Raw genomic sequence first — 23633 nt, forward strand, 5'->3', positions numbered from 1 at the left:
CTCGTCAATTATTTCTTAAATAAAAAATATATATTAGATTATTTATATCATATATATATATATAATTTTTTGAAATAAATCATAGTTATAGCATCTTTTAAAATTAGTTTTTTTTTTTTACACATAAATTGTTAATTGCTAGTTGCTTTTATAATATTTATAGAATGTTAAAAAATAATGATAAATTAGTTATTATAGTTTTGGTGCAGATATTCCCGAGTACCAAAAAATTTGATGACTCAAAAAATTACATCAATTCAACCAAATTGTACGGTTTTGAGTTAGATTATAAATTTATTTGTATTAGATTAAATTCAAATAAATGAAATTTTTACGAATGGATTGAGTTCATGTATCCTCCTAAAATTAAATTAATTGAACTAAACCAATCAGAATTTATTGTTAATTGTTTGGGTTAACAAAATTTATCATCGGAACAATTGGAATGAGTCTAAAAAATGTCACAACCTGACTCATCCCAACTCACGAACACTCTTATCCCATGTCAATCGACGAACACTCTTATAAGAATGGAACGGCCCAATAACAATTAAGGATTAAAATTTGTTTGTGTCGTCCAAAATTTGGATAAGACCATCCCTAACAGACCAATACGTGTTCTTTTAATATGTTTTGTCCTAAAATGACACCCAATATCAAATTATTTAAAGCAAGACGCGCTCAAATTTGTAGTCCTTATGATTAAGTCACCAAAAAGAGAGGTACACTTTTTTTGTTCTGGTAATAACTTTTAATTATTTTATGTCTTTCTTAGTCATGCTACTCTCAAGATCACTCTAGTTCGAATGTGGTTTCAAATTTCAAATATTTCAATGTAAATAAAATATTTTTGTATAGTAGTTTTTATTTTGTTATGTATTCTTATATTAGTATTTAGTTATCTGTAGTTCTAAAACAATATTGAATTATGTTAAAATGCTCGAATGAAAATTTTGTTTCTTTAAATGATTATAGATTGATTTGTTTGTTTGCGAATTTTTAATATATCTTATCGAAGATTATATTTAATAATTATAAATTTTGAATAAATAAATTTTTTTTTTTAACAATCGAATCCGAACCCAACTTGAAAATAGATAGTTGAGTTGGATTGGGCTGTAAAAATTTTTGGGTCGGGTTGGGTTACCAATCCAACCAACCCGAACTTTTGGGTTAATCCAAAAAACTCTCTTAACTCAACCCAACCCAACCCGATCTATATATACCCACATCTCCTTTACTTGAGTGTCACATTTAGAAAATATATATAGTTATCGACGATAAAATTGAATAAAATAGTAATAAGCTTATGATACCCTAAGTCCTTAATCCTTAAATGTCACATTATTCAATGTATTATTAGTATTATTGAGTTCAATTATAGGCTCACGCTTATAATAAAATTAATGATCATTATTAAAATTAGGTGTAAATTCATAGTTTATGTATGGTTACATAAAATGTCCCTAATAAATAATATAAACTATTTAATATATTTTTCACATAAAAAAGATAATATATTTAATAACAATTTTTTTCAGATATTAAATAACAATTATAAATATACCAAATCATAGTCATAGATAATGTTCTCTAATTCATTCAAAACCAATAATTAAATTATGACATTAATTATAATAATGATGTAATATTATCACCCAAAAATAATTTAAATCATTTTTTAATATAACAAATTGTTAAGAAAATTAGTATTATATAAGATTAAATTTATTATAATTTCTTAATTTAACGATATTTTATTTTTTAAAATAAAAAGTATAATATATAATTACAAAAAGGATCTTTTCCCATTTTCAAAATTCAAAATAATTTTTTTTTCACAAAATATTTTATAGATAAATTATGAATATATTTTTAAATTTACATTAATAATAATAATAATAATAATAATGTAATATTACCACCCAAAAATAAAAACATTAATTGTTGAATCATTTTTTAATATAAGAAATTGTTAAAAAAAATAATTAAAAAGAAAATCAGTATTATATAAGATTAAATTTATTATAATTTCTTAATTTAACGATTTTTTATTTTAAAAAATAAAAAAGAATAATATATAATTACAAGAATGGATCTTTCCCATTTTCAAAATGGTACAATTTCCAAGCCCAATATTTTTTTTTCACAAAATATTTTAAATTTAATTATTAGATTTAAAAAAAAACACATCATTTAATGTTTTGGTCCCTAAACTTTCATTAAATTAACAATTTAGTCCCTTAACATTTACTATTATCGAATCCAAATTATAAATTTTAAGTAATTAAAATTATAAATTTTAAGTAATTAAAATTATAAATTTGGATCTTGGGGCAAAAAGAAGAAAAACAAAAAAATTGAAGGGGTAAATTTGCATATGAAAATGGTAAAAAAGGGAAAAAAAAAAAGAAGCTGTCATGTCAGGAAAATCTCATAAAATTGGAGGGCTTTTGTGCAAATAGTGAATAATGCGGCACCATATTATGTAATTACAAAAAATAAAAGAGGAAAAGGACAAAACCTACCCTAGGGTTCATACTCAAGATGCTTCCCTACATGCCTACAAACTCAACTCCATTCATTCCATGGGTTTATAATTATTTTTATTTTTATTTTATTTTTAATTTTTTTAAAAACTATATCCTTAACTATATTAATGTTTCGAAGTAGGGTCGTGGAGTCTCGAGTTGGTATAACGAACTCATTTTAGGGTTGTTGGTTTGGTTTGTTCTGACTATGAATTTGTCAATATTATTCGTTATACAATTTAAATACGATTACGTGAACCTAACTAAAATTGAATTTGTGAACCTAATTGTGATGTCTTACGTTGGTTGGGGAGGAGAACAAATCACCATTTATAAGGGTATGAAAACCTTCTTCTGGGTCGTTACAAATGGTATCAGAGCCAAGTTCCGGGCGATGTGCCAACCTTCTCGCTGTTCCCCGAAGGGGGACACGAGGCGGTGTGTCAGTAAGGACTCTGGACCCCAAAAGGGGCGGTCCCACATTAATTGGAGAAAGGAAAGAGTGCCAGCAAAGGATGCTGGGCCCCGAAGGAGGGTGGATTGTGATATCCCATATTGGTTGGGAAGGAGAACAGTAGACACGAGGCGGTGTGCTAGTAAGGACTCTGAGCCCCAAAGGGGGTGGTCCCACATTGATTCGAGAAAGGAAAGAGTGCCAGCGAAAGACGCTGGGCCTCGAAGGAGGGTGGATTGTGATGTCCCACATTGGTTTGGGAAGAGAACAAATCACCATTTATAAGGGTGTGGAAACCTCCACCTAGCAGACGCGGTTTAAAGCCTTGAAGGGAAGCCCGAAAGGGAAAGCCCAAAGAGAACAATATCTGCTAGCGGTGGATATGGGTCGTTAGTACTTCCTTCAAAACGTCAACCCGAGCACTGGTTAAGCTATATGGCCACAACGAAGAAGAAAAAATAATGAAAATTAGAAGATTAAATATAAATTATAAAAATGAAAATTGATTTAATTAAATGCATTTGTACAACTCAAACCTACTAAAGATAATGTTTATAATTTAAGCTTGTAATCAATTATTTGTTGACGTCAATTATAAATTATTGCTATTCTCCTACCTATTATTTCAATTTTCTTCCTCAAATTCTTATTTTTTTTTTTAAATTTCAAATTATATGACGATGTCTAACAACTCGTGCTCAATATTCATACTGTAATTTGAAATCCAAATTCAACACTCGATGACCCGACACGACCTACTTATAATAAAGCGTTTTCAAGACTGAATACCATCGCCACATACTAATACTTGTCGTTTCAATATATTTGATATTGTCTGTTTTTGTCCGTTACGTCATCAACCTCATGTTTTTTAAAACACATTAGGAAACATGTTTCCACATCTTTATAAAGAATGTTTTGTTCCCATCTCCAACCAATGTGGGATTTCACAATTCACCTACTTTGGAGCCAGCGTCCTCACTGGCACTCCGCTCGCTAGCGGTGAGCTTGACTTGAGCTGTTTCAGATAACTATCGATCCTTTTAAACATTTTTAATCATCATATCATACGTATCTTTCTCATTTTAATACTATTCACTTTTTGGGTCATTTCTACCGAATATTCGTTCATTCGTCGTCTAATATAAGATTAAAGACACAGTCACATTTCCCATCGACACGATTGCCACCTAAATACCCAAACTTAAAAATAACTTAAAAAAAAAAAGTTAAATTTTAAAAACTAAAATACAAAAACAAAAAGGTGCCAAATTTTGACCGTTATGATTCAAAAAATGCCCCAAGCTTCCATTCCACCCTGTCGTGAAGAATATTTCTTCTCTTATTTATTTATTTTTTTCTAAAATACAATTTTTTTAGCAAATTTATTATTAATTTTTATTTTCTTTCTCTAAAATAATTTTGAGCAATTTTAAATGGTGTATTTAATTAAAATAATTATGTTTAAGCAGAATAATTCGCAGTGGGCCCCACTTAAAAGGAGGACTTTTTTACATTATCTTAACTAATTATTTTATTAAATAAGAAATTAAATTTTATTCAAATTAAAAATTAAAAATTATAAAAATTAGGTTTTGAAATTTTTAATTTTAGTCTAATTCTACGTGAATGACATAAGTTTATAATTTAATTAAATATTTTTTTTGAAATAAAATAAGTGAATTATTTGATTGTATTTGGTGATGATTTTTTTAATATTATTTTATTAATCTCATTGAATACTAATTTTTTATTTTAAAAAAATACAATTTCTAATGTTTGGTATTAATTATTTTAAAAGGCATTTCAAATTTGGAGTAGCTTTACTTAATTAATTGTATTTTTTTGTATGTTAATATATATATATATATATATATATATATATATATATATATATATATATATATGATAATAATTTTAAAAAATTATTAGACAAAATTTTAAAATATTGAGGAAAAAAAAAACACTACCATTAAAATAATTAGAAAGAATTTAGGTAAAAATTAGGTAGTTATAGGGTGTAGGTATGTTGGGTTTGAAAAATCTTTTGGAACAACCAAAATTTCGGGTTGGTTGGGTTGGTGACCCGAGTAATAGCTCACGACCCAACTCAACTGAAACCTGGTTGTTGAGTTTTTTTTTTTTTTTTTTTTTTTTTTTTTTAAATTATTATTAATATCAAATATGCACAAGTCATAACGTATCACTAACGTTACAAACTCTTAGGGTAGAGTAGCATAGAGATGGACTGGAATCCTGGGTTGGTTGAGTTGACCCGACCAAAAAATGTCAACCACTAAACCAACTCAAAGTTTCAATTTTTGAAAATTTGAACCCAACCCACATCGAAAGAAATTTAACTCGACCCAACTCTTAGTTTTAATTTGGGTTAGGTAGTCTATGTTGGTTCGGGAATCATTTGAGTACCTTTGACTAGCCGGTGGCAGATTTGAAATTCCAAGGTATGACGTGGCGCAAGGCCAGGTCAGTCACACCGAAAAGATCGTACACCAGAAACCACCTGATTCCATTCTTCGCCAGAATCTCCATTTTTACAGTTTTCTAAATAAAGTGGCAAAAAGAAAAAGGCTTAATTAAGTAATGTAACATTGGCTTGGCAGTTGGCAAAACACAGCATTATGGAATCCACGCGCTATCTTTCTATACGCGCTTGTGATGGGAGTTTTGGAAAAAACGTGTGACCAATATCGGCGCGTGGATTCATGCTCATGTGCTGCGTGTGGGTTTATGCTTTTATTCGTTTCGTCCTTTAATTTAATATTTTAATTTGAAGATTCCGGCGCCACCAGATTGCGGCCGAGACTGCGTTTGGTTTTTATTTTATTGGAATTTCCGCCAAGGGAGTTATATAATTAAAATTCATAACGAAATACCTTATAAATAAAATATATTAATTAATTGAATTGGAGCTAAATTATTATTTTAATTAATTTAAACTTTATATATAAAAAATTTATACGAGATTATTTAATATAAAATTACGCTTAATTTTAAAGTTTTTATGATTGAGCTACCAAAAAATGAGAGACACATAGTTGGTAAATAAGTAGTTGCCGAGATCCCTCTCAATTGAAGTAGTCTCGTTTCATTCATGTACCTCTTCTCTATTTGAGAATCACGAGCTAATTCCTAACATTATCTTAAAATTCGTAAACCCTTATGGACCGTTGTTCTTAGGCATCAAAGTAACGGACGTAGCATCAATCTGTAGCCGTCTTAAAGAATTAGAGCGAGAAATTATCGACCTAAAAGTTTGTATTTTCGAGAAATAAAAAGAAATTAAGGGAAGAAAATACATTTATCCCAATCAACCATTTCCACGTGGAATTTATTGTGGAAAAAAATATAAAGAGAAATAAAGAAATAATATATTTAAAAAGGAAAATAAAAGCAAAAATTCAGAAAATAAATAAAAAAAATGATGATTCAGCAAACAGCTACAGCCCACACACCATCCCATGCAACCCCAACTGGAACCAATCAGTGTGCTTAGCTGTCATCCCACTTCGACCCGACCCGACCCGACCCGGTTTATTTAGTTATTTTTACCACCGTAAAAAAAAAAAAAAAAAACTTTGCTCAAATATTTGCATAATTGGTCCCTACATTTATAAGGAATTGCACTAAGTGCCCAAATAATTGTGGAAAATATTAGAACTGTAACTCCCAAACCAGCCCTTGATTTTAGCTATATTTACCTTTTTTTCCCTAATTTGTTCGATATTTTAATTGTACCACAATCGGATTTTCAGGAAAATGCGTTAAATGATTATTTTATTTATTTATTATTATTTTTAATTACTGTCCTCCGTGTTCTTTAAGGAAGACCAAAAGCTTGGGTTTCCCATTCTCTCTTCTTAGCATTGTGCTCCAAAATTCCAACTCCGCCGCTCGCCATGACGGAACCGCTGCCTCCACCGCCAACTCAGCCGCTTCCGTCGGCGGTAGCGCCTCATCTGAACTATCCGGAGTCGGTGGACTCCTCTCCGAGGTCTCGCAACGCTGATACGTGGGATGAGCCTCTCGCCCCCGCCGCACTCGCCAGTCGGCTTCGCTTTATGTGCAGCTATGGCGGCCATATAGTTCCTCGTCCTCACGATAAGACTCTGTGTTATGTTTCTGGTGAGACACGGATCGTGGTTGTCGACCGTCATACCTCTTTATCTGACCTGACTGCTCGTTTGTCGAAGACGCTTCTCAATGGTAGGCCGTTTACCTTGAAATATCAGCTTCCGAATGAGGATTTGGATTCTCTGATTTCTGTTACCACTGATGAGGATTTGGAGAATATGATTGATGAGTATGATCGGACGGCGAGTAATTCTTCCAATTCTGCCGCAAAACCCTCGCGACTTAGGTTGTTTTTGTTCCCGATTCAGCCGGATGTTTCTCAGTCAATTGGCCCAATTCTTGAGAGCTCTACTAGCTCTGATGACTGGTTTTTGAATGCTTTGAATGGTGCCGGTTTGCTTAATCGAGGTTTTTCGGACACTGCATCGGTCAATTGCTTGTTAGGGCTTGATGATGATGTTGGTGTTAACAACCTCGATTCGGGTACAAGAGAGGCGGAGGGTTCTCAGCCTGGTTCGTTTGGAAATGGCAAGGGTGGAAAACAGGATGTTCATTCTGTTCCTGATTCGCCGATGATCGAGACAACTTCGTCTTTTGGTTCCACCTCGTCTTCGCCTTCTTTGGCGAATTTGCCGCCGATTCGAGTTCATTTGGAGGATACCGGCAATAGCGGTGGCGGTGGTGTTGGTGCAGTCCGAGTCCAAGATCAGAAGGTGGGAATTGAGGAGCAATTTTCGCAGATGAGTGTTGGTGGTGTTGGGCAAAAGCAGCAAGAGGAAGTTTTCGCAGTACTCTCTTCGCCGCCTCCTTTGCCTACAACTATTGTGGCTACGGCGGCAGGCTCTGCAATTCCTGTGAGCGCAGCTGTTGGAGTTGGTGTAGGAGAATATTCGAATCGGGCGATCTCCGATGACGAGAGATCGGACCACGGGGTGCCAGTTGGTTACCGGAAACCACTGCCACCTCAACCACAATCCCTTATCCCCCAATTGCAGCAGAAATCAAGTGGACTTGTTGATATACCTTCCCCGGACTCAATGTCAAGGTACCAATTGAATGATTTTCTTGATCATTTTGGTATTACTAATTCTGCCTTACTTTTGTTATCATTTTGGTATTACTAATTCTGGAGGAGTTATTGATTGTTAGTCTGATTCGGTGCATTTTCTGTCACGTTTTGGTTCTTCAGTGATAGTAGTATAAACAATCCGATGTCTCGCTCAGTACCTGTGATGTATCAAGAACAAGTTCATCAAATCCCCTCTTCTGCCGTTAGGATTCCTGGTAGTCCCGCAGATCCAAAAGCCAATATTTCTGAACAGAACACTCGGGTTCATATTCCACAACAGGTCCAAGAAGCAGGGTATGTGTTACAATCTCATTATGATCAGCATCAACTTCAGCAACAACTTCAGCAACAACTTCAGCAACAGCAACAACACCCACCTCAACCACAGCAATTCATACATGCGGGCGCTCACTACATCCAGCAGCACCCATCTGGCGCAATGCCCATGCCAGCATTTTTCCCTGTATATTCTCCTCAGCACCCCCATCTTCCCCATCGGATGGAGCACCAATATCCTGTCTACTACCTGCCTGCTAGACAGGCCCAAGCTTATGGCAATTTGCCTGTACAGCAATCTACCATGAGCGAGGCTGTTGCAGCTATTCCTCCTGGCCAGCCCCAAACCCCTACCAATCCAACTCGGGTTACAACTGCAGCTTTCAACCCCATGAGGAATGCTCCTATTGCGAAAACCGAAGTGGTTGCCAATGCGTACAAACAGACAACTACACCTGCTCAATCTTTAGTTCAGGTTCCCACAAGTCAGCATCAACAACAATACGTTGGCTACAACCAGGGTTACTCTCATATTCAGCATCCATCCCAATCGGTCACACCTACATCTGCTCCTGCAAACTATGCCTACGAATTTCCAGAGCCTGCTCATTCCCAGATATATTATACTCAGCCTCTAGCACCACCTTCTCAGTACCAAGCCATGCCCGCACCTGCTGTAATGCTGCCTGAAAATTCTGCTCAGCTTCCCACTGACAACATGAAGCAGCAGATGAGAACTTCTCAACCATTATAGCCTGTTCAGAAAGAAGAAACAATTTTGGAATAAAGTATTTGGTTTTGTTTACAAATTTATATTTTATTGTCTGTCTTGTGATTGGTATCTATTGGTTTGTGCATGTATCTGAGGTAGATTTAATAAGTAATTGTTGTTGTCTTTTGGTTCGTGTGCCATATTATTTGTTTATTGTCATAGAGAATGAAAAAGTGGTCTGGAGATTATAGTTATACTGTAAAAGTTCTGAACTTAAACATCGTGTGTTTGTGCAGTCAATATGTGTTATAGAATTAGCAAGTTTTTGCATAAATCTCCTGTTCTCCTTGCCTTTACAATTTCTGCTGATATCATATATGGTTGTTTTGTTTAATTTCTAATTGCTGTACAAGTATTTCGCTATGTAAAGGCTCTTTCTGCCACTCAATTGCTCATAGCATCCATCAGTTAGCTTCAACAAAAGTTGATCCTTTCCTGGCAGATAGTCCCTTCACCTCGACATTTCTTCTGTCTGAAAACTTTTATTATACTCTGTTTGTGTTCATAGATTCATTGTTGCCGATAGTTTTGCATCTGCTTTACTGAGGGTGGAACAAGTTAAAATTGGAGGTTTTCTGTGAGATCCCCTCTCGAAGGGGAGAAGGGTAAGCTCAAAGAGGACAATATCTGATAGCGGTGAGCTTAAACTGTTACATTTTCTTTTTAGAGAGGTATGCGTCCAGCTGAGTTGCATGAATCCTTCGTATCGGCTTTGATTCACTGTTACATTTTCTTTTTAGAGAGGTATGCGTCCAGCTGAGTTGCATGAATCCTTCGTATCGGCTTTGGTTCATGTTCATTAGGCTGATGTATAATCCTGTTTAGAAGGGTGTTTACTACCGGCTTGTTCCCATCGATATTTTCCATGCTTTTGTGGTAAAGTTGGTGGGAAGCTGCTTTTTATGTTCTCCGAAAGCTGTTCAACTTCCTTCCCAAACCAGTTCTTTCCTTCTTCAGACACTGTGTCAGGCACCTGTTGGCACTCGCAAGCTGTAAAGTATGGTATCCAATTAATTCACATATTCTTACTTGATACATCTCATAGCTATTGCTCTTTGTTCTTTTTTGTTTTCATTAAAATGACATCAGAATCCAATGAAACTTGATTTTTTGGTCAAGATCTTGTTTGAAATTATTCTTGGACTGAAGCCCTTTGCTTTTACTGAGATTATCAGGTACTCAGGTGAGAATTTGACAGGCATCAACTACATCTTTAAAACTATTCTCATCTTGAAATCCTAATCATTCATGTGCTATCTGTTGTTGCATACTATAAATTTCATGTGATTATCTGCTGTTTCAGTGCTTGGATTCCTTTCCGGATTGTCATATAATATATACAAATGTCAGGTTTAGTTTTTTGTGAAACTTTTCTTACATTATGTACGAGGTTTGTTTTTTGTTTTTGCAGATGGAGACAGTTTGCAGGATTTATGACTCGGATTTCAGCTAATCGGTGAAACGATGCTCAAACTCGATCAAGGGCCTAATCGAATTTCAACTCAGATGCATATGATGAAATTTGAACTCAAAGCCACCAATGATGAATGGTGATATAAATCTGACTTTTGAAATGTAAGGGGTCCCTTCCCTTTCAGTCCTTATCTCTGATGATATAATATTCAATGTTTGCAATGCAGGATCCACGCAGGAAAAGCATTATTCAAAGGGGAATTAATTAATGTGTGCGCAGACATGACTTTGCCTCAATGTTAGACTCATTTAAAGCACCGATCATCATTGGTTGGTCTATCAATTCTTGGAGGACTTGGTTTCTTCTTTGCGATTGGCCAAGCCAACCTCGTTGGAAAATGCTCCTTTGGCGGCTGGTAAAGACTCTTGCATTTGCATTTCATTATGGCTATTCATTGATACAAAGGTCGAACTTGAATTAATCAAACACATGCTTAGATCATTCGTCCCGACTATAGCCACTTGTTGCCAAGGTTTAGAAATAGCGTGCGAACGAATGTTTGGTTAGGATGAAAATATCGTTCGGTATATCGATATATCGAAGATTAAATGATATTTATGATGTCTTTTTTAAATTCTCATAAAACATGAAAGAAAATATTATTTATAACTTAGTTTGAAGGTTCGCCGAAGCATAACTGGATTCGTTAAGATATGCTCTCTCGACTAAGGAATTTGAGGTTTGAATCACACCCTTATCGGTAAATGTAATTATTAATTTAAGTGATTTTTATTAAATTTTTTGATTTATGAAAATATATATGTTGAAAATGATATTTTATCAATATATCAATAAAATTGAAATTTTGATATCGATATTGAAATGAATATTTTAATCCTTGATTCTTAGAGGCTTACAAAGTTGTGAATTATTTTGTGCATCATGCTTCCAACTCAATTTGGTTGCGTTTTGAATTTTTAGTTTCGATTGATTTTAAGTATTTATCTTTATTGTAGTTATGCTGTAACGATCCAAGCTCATCACTGGCAGATATTGTCCTCTTTGGGTTTTTTCTTTCGGGGTTCATCTCAACGTTTTTAAAACGTGTCTGCTAGGGAGAGGTTCCCACACCTTATAAGGAATGCTTCGTTTCTCTCTCTAACTGATGTGAGATCTCACAATCCACCCTCTTTGGGGGCCGTGTTCTTGCTGGCACACCGCTCGATGTCTGGCTCTGATACGTTTATAATGGCCCAAGCCCATAACTAGCAGATATTGTCCTATTTGGGCTTTCTCTTTGTCTGTATCAGTTCTGAGTTGATTGTTCGATGCCTGGGGAAGGCCCCTGAAGGAGCCGTTCCTAGTCCCTCCCCCGGCTAGCACACAGTGACCCGCTCTCGTCGCGGGAGCAGCTCGAGCAATCTACCAACAGCTGGCGATTTTGGGACTGGGACCCTCGTGCCCAGCCCTCAAAGCCAATCATTTTCTCGAGGTTATGGATCCATTTTTCCGACTTCCCTTGCCTACATTATTCCATCGACTAGAGGTTGTTCTCCTTGGAGACTTGATGGGATTATGAGTATGACCGGGTGTGGTAGGCACTCGGTCCTCCAGATTGTTAAGGGTCGTCAGGGGCACACCGGACAGCACGCAACATGCGGTACTCTTCTAACCGCTGGACCCTACCTCCAGCTGAGCTGTTTTTAGGGTGGGCAGACTGTTAAATAGAAAAGATAGCTCTTTCCGAGGCTTCCGCCGATGTCTCTGGACTCCCTAACGTTGTGGTCAGTCGCCACATCCCGGTTTAAGAATTTTAATTCGATTCTCTTTCAAAGCTCGCGTTATTGCGCTATTAGATGAGCTTCCCCCATCTCTTAGGATCAACTAACCCACGTGCAAGTGTCGTTCACATGGAACCTTTCCCCTCATCGGCCTTCAAAGTTCTCATTTGAATATTTGCTACGACCATCGAGATCTGCACCAATGGCCGTTCCGCCCAGGACCTAGCACTTGCCTTGACGACCGAGTATAGTTCGGATGCTTCAGTATCATCCATTTTTGTGGCTTGTTGATTCAACAGGTGAGTTGTTACACCTCAGTAGATTTCGACTTCCATGACCACCATCTTGCTGTCTTAATCAACCAACACCCTTTGTGGGAACTAGGTTAACGCGTAGTTAGGCACCGTAACTGGCTTTCAATTCATCTCGCATTGCCAATTTTGCTTACAAAAAATGACACATGGACCTCTCGATTCTGTGACATGGCTCAACAAAGCAGCCATGTCGTCCTACCTATAAGTTTGAGAATAGATCGAGGACATTGCATCCACGATGCCTCTAATCATTTGGCTTTACCTGATAAAACTCGCTCGCGAGCTCCAGCTATCCTGAGGAAAACTTTGAAGGGAACCAGCTACTAGACGGTTCGATTAGTCTTTCACCCCTAACCCAAGTTAGACGAACTACTTTAAGGAATTGATCCAAATTTGAATAATTTTAAGTCCCTTGATTTGCTATACAATTTTGTTGTGTATGCATGCATATTTAACTCGAGTAGCGATAGAGGTTGCTCGTGAATACATTTCTTTACACATATTTTCAAAACCCTTTTTATTTCAAGTAACGGAAATGACATATCATGGAGCATGACAACGATACTTGTTAGAAGTGAAGTGATTGAATGATAATTATTTCCTCCAAAAAAAAAAAAAAGTTCAGAAATGGAAGTAAATATATGGATCAATAGCCAAAAATACAACCGTGAAAAAAGAAGTATATTTGAGCTTATGAAATGAGTTCTGAAAGAGCTACTTTCTGTCGGGGGCAAAATTGAAAGGGACCATAATGTACAGAAACAAGCAATATTTCATCCTATAATACAAAAATACATCCATTTTCATACAGAAACTTTTACCTCAAACACTCTAACACAGTGGTCAGCTCCACAGGAAGCAAGCTGCAGCTTCCTGCACTCTTCGATCTCCTCCTCTGGTTCCCTCCATGACAAACGGTTGACCGAGGAAACGTGGCACACAAATGGATCGAGACGTTTTACGACTGAAGCAACCACATTTGAGCTAACTCCTTCGGTTCTTTTGATAGATAAACTCCACAGCTCAAGGAGGCCATTTTCCATTCCAACTGCAAGGAGTCCATTGCTCTCAGGATCAAGACCGACCCACGATAAGGCGGTGACGCTAGATTTGAACTGTGACAAAGTTGCTAGTTGCTTCACTGAAGAATAATCAGGTGTCGCAGTCCATAACTTCACAGTCTTATCCCTAGAGCCTGTTGCGAACTCATGACCAAATGGATTCCAAGAACATGACCATATGATTCTTCTGTGTGCCTCCTGCCTTGATATAAGCTCATGGTGGATTTCGTCAGAGCCTGAACGGATTCACCATATAATTATATTAAAAAACAAAATACTGTGTTGTTTGAGAGAAATAATATTCACAGCCAATAGTCATAACAAATTAAAGTTATCATGGAGTGCACAGACAAATTTCCGGGGAAAATACATTTCCTATTACATCGGATCCCACATAATCACACGACTAAATTAAAGGGATCCTCCATTTGAGGGAGGAGGGAGCTAACTTGAGGAAACCCTCAGATTAGAGGGATTTTTCCTACGGAGTGACAGAAAATTTGCACCCAAAACCAGATGGTTTTTCCCATTAGTAATTATGGGTTTATAAGATGGAAGGAGTTTCTATGAACCATAGATTGGGTTCTAAAAGGTGGAAGTCGGAAGGGTGTGGTAAATTTTATGATACCATCTTTATGAAGGGAGGAGCCAACGCACTCGGATTGGTGCCATTTTTACCCTATTTAGGAAGCCTAGGTTGGAGAAGAGCTGAAGGATTTTCAGATGCTCTATCCCTTGGATGTGTTTTCCTGGTTTGGTCAGATGTTCCTGCAGCCCAATTATTTGGTAACTAAAATATGCACTTATTCACACCAAGTGATAGTAAATCCCTTTGGCTAATAGGGATTTTCATCCTCGTATTCCTGTCCTTATCTAAAATACTATTAGTTTCCTAGACAGAGTTTGAGATCCCACATCAGTTGGGGAGGAGAACAAAGCCATCTTTATAAGGGTGTTTTAATCTCCGGAGACGCGTTTTCAAAACTTTGAGGGGAAGCCCAAAGAGGACAATATATGCTAGTGGTGGGTTTGAGCCATAACAGATGATGTCAAAGCCAGAGACTGAGCGATGTGCCAGCGAGAGACTGAGCCTTGAAGGGGGTAGACACGAGGTGGTGGTGGGTTTGAGCCATAACAGAGGGTATCAAAACCAGAGACCGGGCGATGTGCCAGCGAGAGACTGAGCCTTGAAGGGGGTAGACACGAGGCGGTATGCCAACAAGGACGCTAGGCCCCAAAAGGAGTGGATTGTGAAGTCCTACATCGATTGAAGAAGGGAACGAGTGCCAGCGAGAACGCGGGGCCCTGAAGGGGGTGGATTTTGAGATCCCACATAGGTTGGGGAGGAGAACGAAGCCTTCTTTATAAGGGCGTGGAAACCTCCCCCTAGCATAGGTGTGTTTTAAAAACCTTGAGGGGAAGCCCGAAAGGGAAAGCCCGAAAGGGAAAGCCCAAAGAGGGCAATATCCACTAGCGGTGGGCTTGGGCCGTTACAGAGAGTGACGGATCAAATCATTTCAGAGTGTGAGGGGGTATCTTAGAGCATTAAACCATAGAGGGCTAGCTTACTCGTCTCCCATAGTCAAAATGTCTATGCAATTATCTCAGACCGAAAGAAACTGTTATTTGCTTCAAGACAGTCATTCTCAAGATCAGAGATTTGCAACGTTAACAAAAAGAGTATAGATCTTTACATGTTGTAAGTAGGTCAGAGGTACCTGTTCTCTGGATTTTAAAAACAGAAAACTGGCGATCCCTTGAGACTGCCAACAGCATGCTGTCATCACGGGAAAACTCCATTTGTGTTATTGTTAAGCTGTGCGATTGCAGACGACCAACTGCCTTCCACGAACCAACTTCCCAAAGCCATATTTCTGCTACTGATGCAGTTTGTGCCTGTTCATTTTATAAAGTTTCAAGTAAGTATAAACTACACGTAACTCTTATGATTATCAAAGCAGCAAATCAATTTCTTCCCAAAGCAGTGTGTCCTTTGCATGTGAATATTATAGGCTCCACAATTTCCCTCTTCAATAGCATAATCATAATTAAAAACCTCAAATCACCACTCTTCTTGGACTAAGTTTTCACTAGCTGTAATGAACATTAAACTTTTAATCATGCTAACAAGCCACTACATTCTTAGTCAAATAGTGAATCGATTTGAATTGTAAGAACTTTATATGCATTTAGTAATAAAACATTCTCTCAAATAAAAGAAAATAAATAGGCAAAGCAACAATATGACTAGATACAACATCTATAAAACTATTGTCTTTTGTTCATGCAAGATTAGAAACGAAAGACATCATTTTTCGGGTAACATTTAAATAGAAATGAATAGATATTTTCTAAAAATAAAAAAATAAACGAACAGATAGATTATACCTTACAGGATGAAGCAACAAGCTTCCCCTTGTGATCACAACAAAGAGAAAATAGCTCATTTCCATGACCATAAAGTTTGTGCGACTCTGGCCAAAGTGTATGCCATGCTAGTTGATCTTCAATGGGAGGTTCAGTCAGAACAACAGGAACTGCATCGGGAATGGTTTCAAGGGTGTCAAGACCTTCATTTCCACTCCTGTCCGGAGTCTTATTAGCAGCTGCACAAAGATGACTGACTGATTAGAACATTTCAATTGTACTTAAGTGCATCCACCCTTGCCCCATTGTTTCTCCATAGTTAATTTTGTAGGATAATATAATAGAAAATTTCACCATCAAGCAATGGTTCTACATTCCGAATGATCTCTGTGAACAAATGAAGCATTGAAGGTAAAGAGCCTCAAGCTTAAATTTCTTACTCTAATGGTAAATGGTATTAGGCTAAAAATTCTTGCAGCTTCCATAATCATGTAGATTCGAAGATATTGAAAAATACTTTTACATCATAATTATCCAGAATGAACACAATCTAGCGTGGGGGGGTGATTGAAGAAAGACTCACAGTGAACATAAATAGGTTTCTGTGAGAGCCCAAGAGCCGACATATTAGCGCCCAAAATCTGAACATCCACAAGATGATCTTCCGTGGCCACAAAATTCTGCAGTGTGGCATGACTCAATGTCTTTAGAAAAGATAATGGAGCTTCAAAGACTCTAGCAACTTTCTCTTCTGCTCCACTGACAAAGCGATGGTTCCCCTTTCCTTGAATTAAGGTGACACAATTAATATCATGCCCATGGACTTGAGGTCGAGCTATTTCATGCCAAGAACCTTCTTCAAGAGAATTTACATTTTTCCAGGGAGAAAAAATCCGAGTTGTCTGCAAACATTGACATCAATATACATCACATTAAGTAACAGATCTGAAATGGTAAGTCCATTAAAAATTATTTCATTCTAAGAGGATTCATTAATATATTCATACGACGTACATAGCTAAGGGAGGAGCTCCTTGCCTCTCCTATTCAGCCAACTATAGACTAGCCAAAAAGTATGGTTGCACTCATAATCTAACTACTAAATATTCCCTCGGAACCAAGATTTTTCCCTAACCAGCTATTTATCACGAGTCCCATACATCAATTGTTCACACCAAAGGCTAAGCTTTTCCCCCTCGTTCTCATGGGCTCATACCCTTTTCAGAACTCTCCCTACTTTAAAATTCTCTTTTTCGCTAATTTTCCCAATCTCAGATATTCAGACGCAAGTTCGCACACAGTTAAAACAAAATTTACAAGTTTCAACCATGTATAAAATAAGTGCATTTACCCTATTTTACTTTTTGGTGAGAGCCAGAAAATCTCAATCATTTCTCAGCTAGCGAGATGAAAAAAACAGGTTGATAAGCTACAATTTCATATGACACATCACATGTATACAAAGCAGATTGGTAAAATTTTCACATTCAGGATCAAGGACGCTATGAATTATGACAAGGCAGATTAGATAAATTAGTTGCACCTCACCTGGTCATGACTGACTGAAACAAAATAATCACCAGATCTGGCCCATGAAATATCCATTACAGCTGCAAAGTGTCCTGAGGGAACCTTTTGAGGTTTCCAGTTACCTGAACTGATACCAACATCCCTCCAGAGATGAAAAGACCCACCATAACCATGTGCTAAAATTGAATCTCCGTTAGGGCTCCAATGCCCACCATAAAACCCTAAAGCAGAATGACTTAACTCTCCAACAGTAACCACATTCATCCAGATCCCAGAAGTCTTTTCAGGTTTCCAAATCATCATTGTCTTGTCCATAGATGCAGATAAGATGCTTTCAGATTGATAGCAGGGAACCCCTTCTGTTTCTGCTGCTGAAGGAGGCTGCCATTGGACCGAATATACCCAATCCTCATGTCCAATCAAAAGAGATTCTAATGATACCTGGTAAGTTGATGGTCCAGAAGTAAATATAGGACCTTGTATATAAGATGTTAAACTTATTTCCTCTTTTTTGCATCCTCCATTCATGTTGGCCAAAGAACCATGAAGAACCATCTTCCATATGCGTATGCCTCTGTCCTGAGATGAACTTACAAGCATAATGCTATTTTCTTCTCCAGTTTTGCACATGGGCAAAGAGAAGTCCAGACTTCTAATCCAATCCGTGTGTCCTTTTAGCTCACATGCCTTGACAAACTGCATACAAATACATTGAAGGAGAAAAAGAAAAGCCTCTCAAAATGGCTTATGGCTCGTGACAAGAAAATAGAATAAAAATTCTTACTGTACTAACTAGGTACCTCTCCAGTTCTCTTCCCACAATATAGATGAATCTTATTATCCAAACCTCCCATTGCCAAGACCATATGATTGGCATTTCCAGGCAACTCTGCTAATGAAAGTGCCACCATAGATTTTGAACCAACCAAGAGTGTGTCAAGCAACAGCAATGTACAATCACCTAAAAAGGTTGGACAGAGAACATATCTTTTAGAAAGGTTTCAATGTTTCACGTCAATGTGAAAACTTATATTCAGACGATATATATCCATTGCGTAAATCAAGTAAAAATTCAAAAGGAAGAAGGATCCCATAGGCCAGTTTGATTTACTGGGGAATATCTTTAGTTAGCTATAACAGCCTGCAGTAGCAGAAACAGACATTACTGTATAAAACTTACTTTCCTACCTTCATTGGTAGACGGAAAAGAAACCTCCCAGACACAAACTGAACCATCTGAAGAAGAAGACGCAACAATTGCGGCGGTTTCAGAAATTATATGTGCAGTAATACATGTGACGCCTTTCTTGTGTGATTTTGGTAGTTGTAAAACATTTCTCCACTATACATACACAAGTTACATTAGAACATTAGAGATTTATACAATTACATCAAAACGATCCACCTATGAACACTTCCACATTGCATAAGCGTTTCACTTCCATATACTTACTCCAATAAATCCAACTGATGAGGAAATCACGCGGCAAGTCAAATTACAAACTCAACAAACATCCTAGAACTTAAATGAGTATTAATGAACTCAGTGAAGCTTTAGAAAAGGTATTACCTTCTGGTTCAGAAGCGAAAATTCCCATAAATGAATGACACCATCAGAATCACCAGAAAGCAGATAATGACAGTTCAAATGCTTTGCTGAGGACAAGAAGATACGCACATTACAATTCAAAAACGGGGGAAACAAACACAGATTCACACGCTAGTCTTGTTTCGCAAGCAAGCTAAAAGAAATATATGATCCCTGGGGAGATAATTAAACGTTTACACACATTGATTCAACATGATGACAATGGGAAAAACTTCAACTCACCTCTGAACGCAAACTTGCTACTTGGAAGCCAATGAGTGCAGTTTACAGACGCGTTGTGACCGGGAAGAGTCGTCAATATTTGTGCAGACTGTGAATTTCGAAAATTAAGAACAAAAATGAAAGCACAGTTCAGAATCTTTCCAGTTATGAAAAATTGAAAGAGGAAGTGGCTAGTAATAAGATATACACCTTGGGACAGAAAATAGCGACGGCGTTTTGAGCGCCAAAAGCCACCAAATCACAGGCTCCCCAAGAAACGTTGTTCACTATTCTGTTACAGCCTGCTCCTATAAACACGTCCTTGACTTCAACCTCACCGCCGCCGGAAGCCATGTTTTCCGCGAGAAAGCTCGCGTCTGGAAGGGAAAGACGAGATGGCGGCCGAAGAGCAGGGCGTTTGAAAGCTTTCCTTTCTCAGGCAACAACCAGGGACCGCGGCGGGACGAAGTTCGGCGGTACAGTGTGAAGAGCGGGTTTACTTATGGGCTTAATACTAAGCCGACGCTGGGCCCATTATGTTAATTATGGGCCATATGGGCCTCCCTTAGGCTTTTTTGGGCCTATGTTTTGCGTAGAGCAATTTTCTTATGGGCTTAATCCAAGCCGACGCTGGGCCCGTTATGTTAATTATGGGCCAAATGGGCCTCGCTTAGGCTTTTTTGGACCTATGTTTTGGTAGAGCAATTTTCTTATGGGCTTTAATACCAAACCAACGCTGGGCCGTTATGTTAATTATGGGCCAAATGGGCCTCGCTTATTCTCTTTTGGGCCTATGCTTTGGGTTAGAGCAATTTTCATATGGGCTGTACCAAGCCAACGGTGGGCCCGTTATGTTATGGGCCAAATGGGCCTCGTTTATGCTCTTTTTGGGCCTATATTTTGGGTAGAGCAACGTTAGTGAGAGGTTTCAAGAGGGAGATTTCGGTCCATCATTCTTGGGAGCCAACTTATTCATTGGCATACGGTCAGGTGTTTGTCTCTGATACCATTCGTAATAGTCCAAGCCCACCGCTAGCAAATATTGTCCACTTTGGCACGTTACATATCACCATCACCCTCACTGTTTTAAAACGCGTCTGTTAGAGAGAGGTTTCCACACCCTTCTAAGGAATGTTTCATTCCCCTCTTCAACCAATGTGAAATCTTAAAAATATCATCAACACATTCTTGCCCATTAATAATTTCTCCAAGTACTCACTTCTCGACACCGACTTTGCACCATCTGCACAGTCAAAGACATAGTTACGCACCATAATCAGTCTTTTCTTATCGGTGAAAAGACATTCAAATCCGAAGGGCACGCACCTAATCGAAACAACAACCGTCCTTCTAAAACGAGCTTCACTCTTCAGATCTCTACTTGGGTTTCAAACCTTTGTATGATCCTTCCTAAAAAACATGTCTTGGACAGGGCATCAGCAAGTTAGGGACAATGCCATGGCTGTCACAACTATGGTCTGTGGTTTATGAGAGAATCTAAAGGGCAGAGGGGGACAGAAGCTTTGGGTGTCTGATTTGTGAGAGAATCTAAAGTGGATCCATTGTTGTAATAAATATGAATGGGTTTCTTTTGTCAGAAAAGTGTTTGAATGGTAAATTTAATTTGACTGACAAGGGACAACTATGTTCTTTAAAAGCTACCACTACTTTTACTTCCTCGACAACATTATTAATGAAAAGAGATAAAGAGAAAAATGCTTGCCTCTCTCTCTCCTTCCTTCTTTTTCACTTACTCTTACATTTGTTTTTGTTAACAAAAGGGGTTCAAAATTGTGAAGAAACGTGTTACGGGTAGACAAATGTCTCGATCACGAGAAGAATGGAACGATATCTCTATTAATACAATACTTTTTTGGCGAAACAAAAAATAAAGTTATAGGTGGGTCTTGCCCAATAGAATACACTAGCTTGCATGATGTTAAGTTTGATAATCGTCAATGCTCCACTGTCTCAATCATTATTTGTGAGATCTTACATCGGTTCGAGAGGGGAACAAAACATTTCTTATAACGGTGTAGAAACCTCTTTTTAGTAGACGTGTTTTAAAACTGTGAGGCTCACGATGATATGTAATAGGTCAAAATGGACAATATCGCTAGTAGTGGGCTTGTGCTGTTACAAATGGTATCATGGTATTAGGGTCAGTCACGGGGCGGTGTGTCAGCGAGGATGCTGGCCCCCAAGGAGTGGATTGTGAGATCTCACATCGGTTGAAGAGAGGAACAAATCATTTCTTATAAGGGTGTGAAAACATCTCTCTAGTAGACACGTTTTAAAACCATGACACTCACAACGATGCATAACAGGCCAAAGTGGACAATATTTGTTAGCGGTGAACTTTGACTTTTACAAATGGTATCAGAGGCAGTTGTCAAGCGATGTGCCAACGAGGGTGTTGGGTGTCACGGTCATGCTTGTCAAGGACGTGTTGTCTATGGCTGCATGCCCGTTCCAAATTCCTTTTACATACTTTCATCTTAGATAAGTCTTTACTCTTTCATGTTGTGTCAATATGAAGGTGTATGATTGGTCACCAAAATCATTTAGTCTCGTGAGCATGATGGCCAGGTTGGGAAGAATCCAAAAACATATGTTTGTTAGCATCAAAGTGGCCAAGCCATAACTTGCATGGAACACACACACACACAACAAGATAACAAGGCTTGAATGAGTAGTGATGGGAAGACCCCATTCTTGTCCCCCACACTCCACACACACACATATATATACAAACCCCTCCTTAACCCTTTCCTTTAAACTTTCTCAGGCCCTCTCCTCCATGGACCCTTATGCTCATCAAGAAGACCATGATCACCTCATAGACTTGGGGCTCAGCCTCAGAGCTTTGCAGCCTCAGCATCATCCCCTACCACGACCACATTGTGAGATGCTTTGTTTTGTTTTGTTTTTTTGTTGGGTTTTGTTGCTGATTCAAGGTTGTTTTGAAGCGATGAATTGGGCGGCGGTGGCGGCGGCGGCTCAGCTGTCGGATCTCTACAAGAAGGGAGAAGAGTGTGAGGAAGAGGCGGAGGTGGTGCAGAGCAAACGGCGGCGGGGTTATGTGAAAGTGAATATGGATGGTATCATTGTTGGCAGGAAAGTTTGCATCTTTGAACATGGCTACTATTCTAGCCTTGCCCTTCAGCTCGAAGACATGTTTGGTATGTACGGATATGTCTCAAAATTTACGGTGATTGTCCATCATCTCGAGAAATTAGACAAACTTCTAACGTGTATGTTTTATGTTGTTCTATTAGGTCGACAATGTGAATTTGGATTGAAGTTATTCGAGACAGAATCTGAATTCTCTTTGTTCTATAAAGATGGAGATGAGAATTGGAGGAGTGTCGGTGACGTTCCATGGAAGTAAGTTCCTCTCGTGTCGTTATCAATCATATATTTGTTAGTTGACTCGTCTCGTTAATAGTAACGATCAACTCTTCTCTCATTCGGTTTACTTTGGACAGGCAATTCGTAGAAGGCGTGACGAGGCTAAGAATTGCTCGGAAAGACGAGGCTTTTGTTGTCCTTCATCAAAATTAGGTTAAATTTCCATCGAAATTGAACCTCAATGGAATTTTATCTTCTGCTACAATGGTGGCTTCTATTCTCATGGGCAAATGACCTAATTCCAAGCACCCTTTCAAGCAACATCTTCCAATAAATAGTTTTATATCGCATATTCGAGCTAGTATAAAATTATACATCTACACGGTGCCGTATAAGATATTTATCATACATACAACAAAGAACCAACTAAAGCTCAGCTCGAATATGTGTTCTTGTGAGATCCTACCTCGGTTGGAGAGATTAACGAAACATACTCTATAAGGGTACACGCCTTAAAAGAATGAGATTGACAGCGATAAGTAACGAACCAAAACGGATAATATCTATTACTGGTGGGCTTGGGCTGTTACAAATGGTATTATAGTCAAACACTGGGCTGTATGCTAGCGAAGACATTGGGCCTCCAAAGAGGGTGGATTGTGATATCCCACATCAGTTGGGGAGGGAAACGAAACATTCCTTACAAGGGTGTTGAAATTTTTTCCTAGTAGATGCGTTTTAAAACCATGAATCTGACGACGATACGTAACGGATCAAAGTGAACAATATCTGTTAGCAGTGGGCTTGGGTT

General features: G+C 37.8%; 3 protein-coding genes and 1 long non-coding RNA gene across 5 annotated transcripts; 3 read left to right on the forward strand and 1 right to left on the reverse strand.

Annotated features, from left to right (window-relative positions):
- Positions 1-6816: 6816 nt before the first annotated feature.
- Positions 6817-9468, forward strand: LOC111449378 (negative elongation factor A-like). The gene is made up of 2 exons (XM_023089245.1): positions 6817-8122; positions 8267-9468. The coding sequence occupies exons 1-2, from the start codon at positions 6903-6905 to the stop codon at positions 9174-9176; spliced, it is 2130 nt and encodes a 709-aa protein (XP_022945013.1). The 5' UTR covers positions 6817-6902; the 3' UTR covers positions 9177-9468.
- A 459-nt stretch (positions 9469-9927) lies between these two features.
- Positions 9928-11109, forward strand: LOC111449380. 2 transcript variants are annotated; one of them, XR_002711595.1, is made up of 3 exons: positions 9928-10377; positions 10606-10744; positions 10835-11109. It is a non-coding gene; the product is annotated as an uncharacterized LOC111449380 (long non-coding RNA). The 2 variants fall into 2 exon arrangements; XR_002711594.1 differs by having other exon boundaries at positions 9928-10744.
- Positions 11110-13316: 2207 nt separating this feature from the next.
- LOC111449377 (elongator complex protein 2) lies at positions 13317-19941 on the reverse strand. The gene is made up of 11 exons (XM_023089244.1): positions 19682-19941; positions 19493-19580; positions 19232-19317; positions 18850-19003; positions 18462-18622; positions 17680-18357; positions 16715-17033; positions 16153-16370; positions 15483-15660; positions 13470-14000; positions 13317-13406 (listed from the first exon to the last, which is right to left on the reverse strand). Exons 1-10 carry the CDS (start codon positions 19823-19825, stop codon positions 13507-13509), a joined length of 2520 nt encoding a protein of 839 aa, XP_022945012.1. The 5' UTR covers positions 19826-19941; the 3' UTR covers positions 13317-13406; positions 13470-13506.
- Positions 19942-22245: 2304 nt separating this feature from the next.
- On the forward strand, positions 22246-23166 carry LOC111449860 (auxin-responsive protein IAA32-like). The gene is made up of 4 exons (XM_023089950.1): positions 22246-22374; positions 22441-22653; positions 22750-22858; positions 22960-23166. Exons 1-4 carry the CDS (start codon positions 22272-22274, stop codon positions 23033-23035), a joined length of 501 nt encoding a protein of 166 aa, XP_022945718.1. The 5' UTR covers positions 22246-22271; the 3' UTR covers positions 23036-23166.
- The last annotated feature ends 467 nt before the right edge of the window (positions 23167-23633 follow it).

The sequence above is a fragment of the Cucurbita moschata genome, unplaced genomic scaffold, assembly GCF_002738365.1.
Source record: "Cucurbita moschata cultivar Rifu unplaced genomic scaffold, Cmos_1.0 Cmo_Scf00011, whole genome shotgun sequence".
Lineage (NCBI taxonomy): Eukaryota > Viridiplantae > Streptophyta > Magnoliopsida > Cucurbitales > Cucurbitaceae > Cucurbita > Cucurbita moschata.